We start from the raw sequence: 11,322 nt of genomic DNA, 5'->3' as shown, positions 1-11,322 counted from the left end.
AACTAAAACTGGGAAAAAATAATAGTCATTTAAGGAAAAAAAAAACCTTGAGAAGCTGAAGGAAGTGTTTAGAAAGTCTATTTTAAATTAATAATAAAAATTTACTTGAAAACATAATAAACATGCATCTTGGATGTTGAATTTATTTTCTAAAATGTAGAGAATAGGTCATTCAGTTTTTGCTTTAATTTGTTAGGTTTTGTTGTTGTTTTAAGTTTATTAAAATGAAACTCATTGGCAAACGTGTCCTCTGGAAATGTCTTCAGCAACATTTGGTTTAAATGTCCTTGTGAGAAGGGTTCCCCCCCATCACTAGGGTCTCTTGACTGCCTTTAGACCTCTGCCATCTACCACGTGGAATGTAGGCCCAGCCCTTCAGTCTCAGCGAGTCTCCTTTTCATTTTGGATGTCGAGTAAAAGCTGAACATTTTCTCTCTCTTTCTACACTCCCTATTTAAGTAAACCTAAGTATCTAAATTTTTGTTTGAGTCTCTTATTTCTTCTTTATTGATCCAAGTGTATAATTTGAGATCAAGAATCTTTTAAAGGTAAATATGGAAAGTTGTAGCCAAATAATATATCTTTTATTAGCATGCATGAGATTTATATTGTTTTATTCTTTACAGAAAATTTTCAGTATTTTCTTACTGTCAGTTTTTTACTCATTTGACAATACAGACATAATTTCCTGAATTCCAGCGGGCAGCCTTCACATGCAGATGAGTGGTAGGCTTGTTGGATTTGCTCTGCCACACTCAGGCTACAGGAGGCATCAGGTTTCTCTTTTTCAGTTAAAATCTGGCTCAGCTCCTCGCCCACAGGTGCTGACTGGATCTCCAGTCTCAGGAGTTCCAGCTCCTGTTTCCCTTGGGAGTATTCAAGAATATTGGGACACCTGAGCCAGCCCAGCGGCTTTGAAGACCGACCCCTGGTCTTCAGCCTGTGATGCTGCTTGTTGCAAACTGACCTAAGCCAGTGAAGTTGTTTCTAATTGTCAGATATTGATATATGACTCTGATGGGAGGTGGGAACCATAGGTCCCCTCCCCAACAGCCCTGCCACCAGATAGTCTGCTGCAATGAAAATGAGTCCAAGAGAAATTTTGGCATGTATATAAACACGTATTAGCAAGCAGGCAAAAAAGAATAATCATACTGGTAATCTCCAGGAAGTCCGAGCCAGAGCTCCTTGTAGGGAAGGTCTGCAGGCAGCAATCCTGTCGGTAGGATTGGCTGACCTTCCGACTGTCTGACAGAATTTTTTTGTAAAGTGCAAAACATAGGACCTAAGGGAGTCTTGGGCCTTTGACTGTCATTTCAAGGATATTGAGCTCTGGGCTCACCAAATTCTCATAACCCTTTTGTTCAAAAGCAGAAGTGCCTGTATAATATTTCCATATATCTATCTCAAGCATTCCTTATGCTCATGTAGAAGACCCTCTAGTGTCAGTTCGGGTAAGCATAACTGAAACACTCTCAGTGGCTGCCTGTGGAGTGTAGACTCTGGTGTGGGATCTTTCAGTGCATACTCTGCTCTCCTGGAACGTGGATTGCTGATTTCTTCTAAGGTCAGCTACCCCTAGGATGCATGTTAAAATTAGTTCATACACCCTTGTTTGTTGTACCGTCCATACTGAATTAAAGTACATGACAGACAATATAACCACTTCTGCTCCTATTTTTTCCTGAACTCCAACTCAAGGCCTTCACAATCCTTTCTCCATGACAGGCATGGGGACAGAGTTCTTTGTGAAGTCTTCCAGGACCTAAGGCTGAGTGGCTAACTCTCTATCTCCAGGCAGGTTCCCACCACCCCAGGGCTCAGAGTGTATTGGGCACAGGCTCCAAGCATCCTGGGTCCTAGAAAACTTGTCCTCCCAGACTCTCCTGGAAGGACCGCTCTCATGGGTAGGGCCCCAGGAGTGCACGCCTTCACCAAGACTGCCCCTATGCAGTGTGCCTTGGAAGTCAAGAGAAGTCTTGGCAACTTTTTGGGGTTTTTTTAAGGCTTTTAATATATTTTTAAAAAGAGAGAGAGGATATGGCAAAACAAGGTCACAAAAATTGGAATAGTTCTAGAATGTTCACAGGTGAAAAATGAGAACTTTTGAAAAATGCAAACACAAGTATAACCTCATCAGGATGTAATTTGTTTAAAGTCTAATTTAGGACTTTGATGAATGTGAGGCCTTGGGCAGTGGTCCCTGTGACAGGCCCAGCCTCTGGCCTAGACTAGGAAATCAAAGGCCTCTTAACCATCCCTTGGCCCAGGTGAAACCCAGATCCCCAGAACCTAAAATTTTTGCTCCTTTCTCAAGCAGAGGAAAGAAAATCACCTCTACTCAGAGACCAGTTAATTTATCCAGCAGGTTATCCTGCCTCACAGGGTTGGCCTCTTATTGCCATCAGAGAACTCCCAACCTTGAGTTCTTTTTAATTGACGCAGGGATGGATTAGAGGCTGTCCTAGCCATACTCTTTTTTTGATTTTTTGACCACCTAAGTGTCACAGGGTGCCCAGGACCAGTGGCATGTAATTAGAGAAACTGGGAGTTGTTGGATGGCTGGCTTCTTAGCTCAGTTGAATCACAGGACTAAATTGAGTTCAACAAGAAGACACACAGTAACTGGTCGGGACTAGGGAGAAGGGTACATGCTGGTGGAGACCATTGGTGGCAGAATGCAGACTCTGAAAAAGTTCTTCATCTGGGCCGAAGACAATGGGGCATATTTTACTATTATTTAAATGGTGTTTGTTGTGTTTATTTTATTATACTTTAAATGGCATATGATGGATTTCAAATCTTTTCAAAATTAAAAAAAATACATTGTATCTTCTTGAATCCCTTTAGGAGTAAGATGAGGTATAAATAAATGAGTAAATGAACAGCAAATGGTTAAAACAGTGTTTATTCTGAATGCTGCTTTTTTTCTCCCAGCATCTGGTCAACATTTCTGATGAAGACATACATGTTCATATTTTACCCCCACAAACCAAATACTTTCAGATCAAGTATGTGAAAAAGGTAAACATCGTTTGATGGCCTGTTCTCCCCCAGTGTTCTTTGTTGGGCTGTGGTTTTCTGTGTCACGATCAGGTTGGGGCGGGTATGTTGAGTGCTGTCCCACAGTCCTGCATGCTGTGTGCTCCGATGCCATCCCAAAAAGAGCCCACTTTTCTTCTAGGAACACCGCCTTGTCCCGGGCTTGTCCTTCACGGTCACCATTACATTTTCTCCAGATGAGTGGCGATACTATTATGATTGCATTCGTGTTCACTGTAAGGTAAGTTTCTTAAAGTCAGGTTTTTGCGGGTGGAGGCATGATGTCAAAACTAATATCCACAAGGGAAGAATAAAGAGAGACAGAATGACAAGAAGTTTCTCAGCCCAATGCCTAATGTTCCTTGTTTATCCATTCTGAGTGGCATGAAGGTCCTTGTCCAGTGACATGGGTCCCAGCTGGGGACACGTTAGGCAGCTGAGAACTGGGACAGAGCCACAAGTCACTGTTAGCTGCAGGTTTCCCACCTGTCCTGGCCTAGAAACCTCATTTATCATATGTTGCTGGAAGTTGATGAAGGCTTTTTTCAAATAACAAACATACTCCTTTAACTGCTAGGTTAAAAAAATTAGCAACAACCCAGAGTTGTGTTTATAAACACTGAAGAGTAGCCTACAGTGTCTTGTGTAGGAATGTCTTCAGAGGCAGCCTTGGTGGTCTGCAGGAAGATTGGAGCATGTATGACCTAACCCCAGATGGCCAAGCTGTGTGAGTTCTTTTCTAGGTCACCTAATTCATCCTTTGGCCTCGAGCCAGAGCCATCTCCACATGCTGTTAATTCTCTTAAAATTGTCACTTCTACACTTGCTTCTGCTCTATATTCTAGTCCCAACTCTTGTAAAAGTTGAGAAGCCTTAAGGTTAACCAAATTTAATTTTTCAAAACTAAAATGGGAGAGTATGCTTTAATAAATGATTTTGATTTTTAAAAAGGAAAAATAAAAAACCGAAAACTAAAATATATGGCTTTCAGGGGGAATATTCTATACCAAGAACAAAAATCCCTAGGCCAGGCATTATATAGAATGTCCCAGCATGTTTCCTGCTACTTAATAGCAATGCTAATAATATCTTTATGTAGTCCTTTCCACTTTTAAGGCCATCATTGCTTTCATTCTCAAAAGCACCTTTAAGAAAAGGCAGAATTATCCCCATTCTGCAAAGGAAGAAATAAGACCTGGAGCAGTTAAAGGTCATGCTTAAGGTCACACATTATGTGGACTAGAAGAAGGCCTCTGCCCCTCTTCCATTCACTGTTTACTACTCAGCACCATCTGGATCAGCTGACTCTGTACTAGCTTCTCTTTCTCTCAGGTCACTAAAGACTGCTTTCTTGTAACTTTCTGAAATTGAAGCAGGCAGACTACTGTCTCTATATCTATGTGATGTCATCATTAGCTTTCCTGGATCATAGCGAATATTATTTCAATGAAATATATTTTAAAAATTTTATACTTTGTTTATAGCTAAGAAAACTCAATATTTTAAATGTATTTAAGCATTCAGGTTTCTTAGGAAATATTTTTCTGGAAATATTTCTTAGTAATAGAAAACAAAATAAATTAAGTATCAAGTTTATCCTTAAAAATTATAGCCTTCAGTATGGTAAACTTGATTCATTTCCCATTAATTTTAGGGTGATGACACTTTGCTTGTTCCCATCCATGCCTATCCTGTCATGAACACTCTGGACTTTCCCTCATTTATAAATCTATCAAATGTTCTACTTGGTGAAAGGTGAGTTACCAAAACGAACTACCAAAATGTCATAGGGTGTGAAAAGTTAAGAGGTACTCACATATATAAAAACTTAGATTTGTTTTTTTCATAATGTAAGGTTATCTTTTGAGCTGAGTTAGGCTGGGCTTGTAGTTGCAAAGGGAAAAAAAAAAAACACACCAAAAAACTCAACTCAAAATATCATAAGCAAGAAAGGGAATTTGTTGGGTCATTTAACTGAAAGGTACAAGGTGGATCTTCAGAAACGGCTGTGTCTAGGAGTTTAAATCAGATTGCAGGAAGCTGACTCTCCCTATACCTTGGTTTTCTGCAGGCTTCTTTATCCTCTTCATGAGGGCAAGACAGCTGCCAGAAGCTCCAAATACTGTTGGCAATAGGGGTGGATGGAGGGGCTAGAGAGGTCAGGGGTATTTAAGCAAAAGTCTCAGAATTGAGTCTTATTGGATCAACTTGGATCTTCTGTCCATCCATTAACCAATCTCTGTGTTTAGATTAAGGGGGAAATGAATGCAGGGAAGACAAAGACAGTAGACAATCACTGTAGGAGCCAAATTTCAGATTCCTCCTCCTTTTTCTTGGGAAAATAGTTGATGATTCCAGTTGTAATTTAAGATATGTCTTGTTTTTCTTCACTACATATTTATAAATACCTACTACCAGGCGTAGTGCTGTCTGTTCCTAAGGACATAAAAAAGATGCATATTGAGCTGTTAGCTATCAAGATGTAGTGGTTATGCCAGTTGTTAAAATACTGAAACATTTCTCTACTAGTTGGGAAATATATGCTGTCCTGAGCCCTCCCCGCTCCCCTCTATCCCAGTTGCTCAACCCCTCTTCTGCCCTCTCCTCACCTCCCAATGATTCAGAAACTAAGTTGTGCAATACCTAGCAATTTGGGGGTGGAGAGGAACTTGCAAGACCTGGTTCCAGCCTTATATTCATCCTAATTGAGTACTGCCTATAAAGTCCTGATTGACTAATATTTTGAATATCACCCACGGTAAAAAAACAAAAAAAAAAGAATAGACATGAATAGCCAAAGTTTCTGATTCTGAAGGTCTTGAGTCTAATGGAGATAGAACCATATCAATAATTAATTACATCAATTGCTAATTGCTATAGTAGAGACACACATAGTGTCCTGTATGGGCCCAGAACAGGTAGCACAAAACTGACTGGAGGGATGGAGAAAATCTTCATTCATGGGGGTGAAATCTGGTTATCCTAAGAGGACACAGTGGGGTGGGGTGTGAGGATGATATTCCAAGCAGGGAAATAGCATGTACAAAGGCACAGTGCAGTGGAGAGCACTGACTATACGTGGTAGGCACTGAAGGGTCACTGAAGGATTTTAATACACCCAGTAGCTGACAAATACCAGCTGCCTCTTGGTATAGGCTCAGGTGGTGAGCAAAGACTGTGGGCAACATGCCACTTGGGTAAAGGCAAGTTCAAATGCTTGCTGGCAGCACCAAGCAGGGAGGGGGTACAAATTTCTAGAGTTAGAAAGAGTAGCAACTGAACCCTTTTGGTGGTGGTGGGGACCAATGTATACGAGTTTCAGGACCCTTTTTTTTTAGTACCATCTCTTGTTCTTGAGTGAAACCCTCAAATTTAGATCTGGAATAGTTACCTTGGTTCAGCCGATGTGTGACCCTCTTCTCCCACCCCCACACCTTCCCATGAGCTTCTGACTCACCATCTCTTTGTACTCTAATTTTTAAACAACTCTTTAAGAATTATAAATAAATAATACATATAAAAGAATATATTATAATCTCTGCAGAATAAAGAATAATAAAAATAATAAACAATGATTTTGAGATGTAAAAAATTACCAGTAACTTTGCATCCACTATTCTGAATTTTGTGATAATCATTTCTTTGATTCATTTTAATAGTTTTGATGCATACATATGCATCCCTAAATAACACATTGTTTAATTTTGCCAGCATTTGATCTTTATGTAAATGGAATCATACTGTATGTAAATTCTTTTGTAACTTGCTTTTTTTCATTCAATATTATGTTTTTGTGGTTCAGCCATGTTAATGCATATAGCTATAGTTTACGGCTATAGTATCTGCTGTATGGATATACCACAATTTTTTTACCTGCTCTACTGCTAATAGACCTATAAGTTGTTTTATACACACACACACACACACACACACACACACACACACATTTATTTATTTGTTTGTTTGTTTGTTTGTTTAGCTATGCCCAACACTGCCATTGTATATCCTTGTACATGCCCTGGGATGCATGTCTTGGAGTTTCTCCTAGATATATACCTAGAAGTGGAATTGCAGGTTCAGCACAAGTTCATTGTTACTATGTAATGTCAAATTGTTCTCCAGAATGATTGTACTCATTTACATACCCACCTGCAGTACATGAAAATTTGTTTTCCTACATCATTGCCAACAATGGGTATTGTCAGACGTTTACATTTTGGGTGACATGCATTCTTGGCTCCTTGTTCTTCCATTCTGCTTATTTTCTTTAAAACATTCTGCTAGAATTCTATCCAGTGCTTTCTCCCTATCCCTCATCAACCCTTCCTGTCTTTGCCTGTCCTTCCTAGTACTAAGTGGTTTGTGCAGAGACCCCAAGATTCACGTAACAAAGGTAAACCTCTCCTGGTGGGACCCACTCACTCTGTGCATTCTGAGGCCGAACATAGCTTTGTCCTTTAAATGAGTGAATACAGCAATTTTTGCCAAAATCGAAGTGGCAGGAAACAACTAACTTTTTAGTCCTTCCTTTTTTCTTTCCTTCTCTCCTCCTTCACTCCCTTTCTTCTTTTTTCTTCTTTCCTATGCACCTCTCTCTTTCTCCCCCTCTCACTCTACTTTCTCTTCTTCCCTCCCTCCCTTCCTTTCTTTCTTTTCTTTATTTCTTTCTTACCCTCCACAAATTACTTTTTTGTTTAGATCATAAACCAGGCTTATAAGAATAATATTTTTAATAAACTGGTGAAAATTATATGCTTTATAATGCAAGCATAAGTCTTGATTCTTAAAACACAAAAATCTACCAACTTCTCTAGAAGCTCTTCTGGAGCTATTTCGTACATAATGCCCTTTGTTTATAATCAGAATGAACATTTCAGCTAAACAGTTTATTATACTGAGTTATTGTGTATAATAATGTGATATTTTAAAAAATCTTTCAAAAGATAAACCACGCTACTTTCTTCCAGCAAACATTCTGGCAGCTGGTAGTGCCTTTCCTTAATGGGTCTTTACTAGCTTTTAACTACCCAAATCATTTTAGGCTGCATTCAATCCAGAATGTTTGGTAGCAAGGAAGGGGTAGGTATATGAGTGGGTTTTCACATGAAATGTTCTCCATCAATCCTAGGCTACCTTGATGTTTGAAGGCATCATTTTGGTAGATTCTTTAACATTTATTAATTTAACAAATCTTTATGAATGCGTACTATGTGTCAAGCACAATGTTTGGTATTGAGGATGCGGAGATTAAGACCTGATATCATCGTTAAACAGACAATTGTAATTTCTAATTCAGTGTATTCTGAAGAAGGACACCTAACTCAGCTCAGTGTGAGGAGAGTTAGGGATAGGTGGGATGGGGACACTCAAAGAAGACTTCATAGAGCAGAACATGTTTGAACTAGCTTTGAAGGATGAGTAGAAATCAGCCAGCAGAAGAAGGGAGCAGAGTAGGAGAGAACAGGCGTGTTTCAGGTAGTGCAGTAGCTTGGGCACCGTCATAGACGTGAAACAGCACAGATGTGTGGGCCTGTCTAGAATATCTATGTGACTGGGCATGGGTTGCAAGAACTGTGACAGGGGAAGTAGGGAGAGGGCTCAGGAAGTTAGGTTTTGCTGGGGAAATGTAGATTTTACCCTGAGGCCAAAACTGAAAGACTTAAGCAGAGAGGTAGCACAGTCATGTCTATTTTTTAGAAACCTCACTTTGGTGCCCCATGCAAAGAAGTAGAGGGGGCATGGCCAGGACTGCTGTGGTGAGCCACGCATGAGACAGCACAGGGCCTGGAACATTTCAAAAATAGGCGATGATTGCAAATATTTAAATGTAGCAGTAGAATTTTAGGTCAGGTTCCTTAGAAGCAGAAACATGTATTGACTGCACATGATTTATTAAGGCATAACCCATAATGGAATGAAGGATGGAGATGGAGTGTCCAGCCCCACAATCAAGGGCACTTATCTGGATAAGGTCAAGGTGAGAGTTATCAGCCACAGCTGCCCCCAAGCTGGGTGATGGGTGCATAAGCTGGTGAAGGAGAGTGTCAACAGCATCCACTACAAATCTGTGGCAAGCAAACTGGTCTTTGATTTACACATCGACTTGTCAGCACTCCATCTGGCTTCATCTAACTCTGGAATTGCACTTATATGGAGTGATGGTATGGATTCCATGAGTGGTTGAACCCATACGAGCTGTCGCCTGGCAGCGGTGATAATCTCCTGGTGGATTGTGTTGTGACTGAATAGTACAGGGCTGATGTGTGCTAGGTGAACCGTCACCAGGATGCTTTCCTTCCCCAGGACAGGGAAAAGCCGAAAGCCAAGGATGGTTTTCTAAGGAATTTTTAGATTGTTGGAAGAGAGTGAAGGAAATAGTCCATCAATCCTCAAATCTTGTCTATTGAAGGCTGCTTTTTAATCCTCAGCTTGTCATTGCTTCATTATTCATTAATTCATTCTGATTTGGGCCTGCTGGCCTCCAGTTTGTGGCTTCTGATTTAATTAAATTTTTTACCTACTTGGTTTGGTCCACATAGATGTGGCCCACACAGTACGTTTGTTTGTTTGTTTAATATTTGAATTAGCTGCCAACATTTAAAAATCAGAAGATTTCACATAGAAATTTAGATTTCCACTTTTTTTTTTTTTTAAAGGAAGACCCAGCAACACTGAGTTCACATTTCTAGATGATCACAATCAATTCAGCTAGGATGGATTAGAAGCACCTCTTTAGAGATCAGTGCCTTGGCCAGCTTGTCTCAGTCCCCACCACTCTCTGTCACCTCACACTCAGCCCTCTTCACTCATTTTTGTTACCTGCCTGACCCATAAGGACTTTTAATAAAGAAACTGAAAAGGAGACAAGGGAATACAGTGTTGTGTTTAACAGCATAGACCCACAATGCTCTGGAGCCAGTCTGCCTGAATTCCAGTGCAGGCTCTACTGCATGATGGCTGTGTGACTCTGAAAAATGATAAACTCTCTATGCCTTTCAGAATCGTCATCTGTAAAGTGTGGTTTATAAGAATAGTATCTTGCAAAATTATTTTAAGGGTTAAATGAATTAAAATAGAACTTAATAGTTAGCCGTAATAGTTAAAAGTTTTTAATACTTAGGAGTAAGAACAGCTTTATATACAGTGATTTATATTAGCTATCAGCAGCAGCAGCAACAGCAGCAGCAAAGAGATTTTTATCTAAAGAATGCATAAATGAGACCCAGCCAGTTGGTTCACAACGTATAAATGTAGACGACGTATAGAGAAATTGCAGTGCGAGGCTGGGTGTGGGAAGGCTAGTGGCCAGATTGAAGGTGGGCTTCCAACACTGAGGACTAGGCTGGTGGCACGGGACACGTGGGGTCTCCAAAAGAGCCGGCCAGAAACTGTGCACAAGCTAGGGAGAGTGGCTCAATGGCAGTTCTACAGAGGGGCAGAGCAGAGATGGAGATGAGGATGTGGCTGCAGGTCTAGGATGAAGAGCTTCTTTCTTTTGACATTTATACTTTGAAAAAAGGTCTATTGAGATATAATTTACATATCATAAAATTTACTAATTTAAGATGTATATCTCAATGGTTTTCTGTATATACAACTATCACCACAATCAATGTTAGAACATTTTCATCACCCCAAAAGAAACCCCATATTCATTCCTCATTTCTCCTCCAAATTTCTCAGCCTCAGGCAAATTTTAATTTACTTTCTATCTCTGTACATTTGTTTATTCTGGGCATTTCTTTATGTGATCTTTTATGACTGATTTTTTTTACTTAGCATGTTTTTAAGGTTCATCCAACTCGTAGCATGTATCAGTATTTCATTATTTTTTATTGCTGAACAATATTCTCTTGTGTGGCTATATCACATTTTATTATTCACTCATCAGTTGATAGACATTGGGTTGTTACTACTTTTTGGCTTTTTAAAATAATGCTTTTATGAACATTTGCTTAGATGTTTTTATGTGAATATATGTGTTTATTTCTGTTAGGTATACACCTACAAGTAGAATTGCTAGATTATGCGGTAATTCTATGTTTAACATTTTGAAGAATTGCCAAACTACTTTTCATAGTGGCTGTACCATTTTTCATTCTTACCAGCAATGTATGCCATTCCCAATCACATTTATATATATGTGTATTTTTTAATTTTTATCATTTTTTTCATACTTAAATTTTTAAATAACAGAGTAAATTTTGTAAATTTTGTAATTACTTCATATTTCAGAGAGTACTGTTAATGAAAAAATACAGTTAATGAAATACTGTATAT

General features: G+C 39.4%; 1 protein-coding gene across 11 annotated transcripts in view; it reads left to right on the top strand.

Annotated features, from left to right (window-relative positions):
• Positions 1–11,322, top strand: part of CFAP221 (cilia and flagella associated protein 221) — a 95,963-nt gene that overhangs the window by 9,795 nt on the left and 74,846 nt on the right. For 7 of the 11 annotated variants that reach the window (XM_025039550.1, XM_025039549.1, XM_025039548.1 and 4 more), the window contains 3 exons: positions 2,938–3,024; positions 3,185–3,283; positions 4,697–4,797. In XM_025039550.1, coding sequence (XP_024895318.1) covers positions 2,938–3,024; positions 3,185–3,283; positions 4,697–4,797 — 287 coding nt within the window. Of the gene's footprint in view, positions 1–2,937; positions 3,025–3,184; positions 3,284–4,696; positions 4,798–11,322 lie in introns of those variants that run through there. The other 4 variants (XM_015596490.2, XM_025039552.1, XM_015596489.2 and 1 more) reach the window with 3 other exon arrangements.

Source organism: Pteropus alecto, unplaced genomic scaffold, assembly GCF_000325575.1.
Source record: "Pteropus alecto unplaced genomic scaffold, ASM32557v1 scaffold3, whole genome shotgun sequence".
NCBI classification, from domain to species: domain Eukaryota; kingdom Metazoa; phylum Chordata; class Mammalia; order Chiroptera; family Pteropodidae; genus Pteropus; species Pteropus alecto.
The sequence above is the reverse complement of the archived record's forward strand: the minus strand, read 5'-3'. Positions and strand labels throughout refer to the sequence as shown.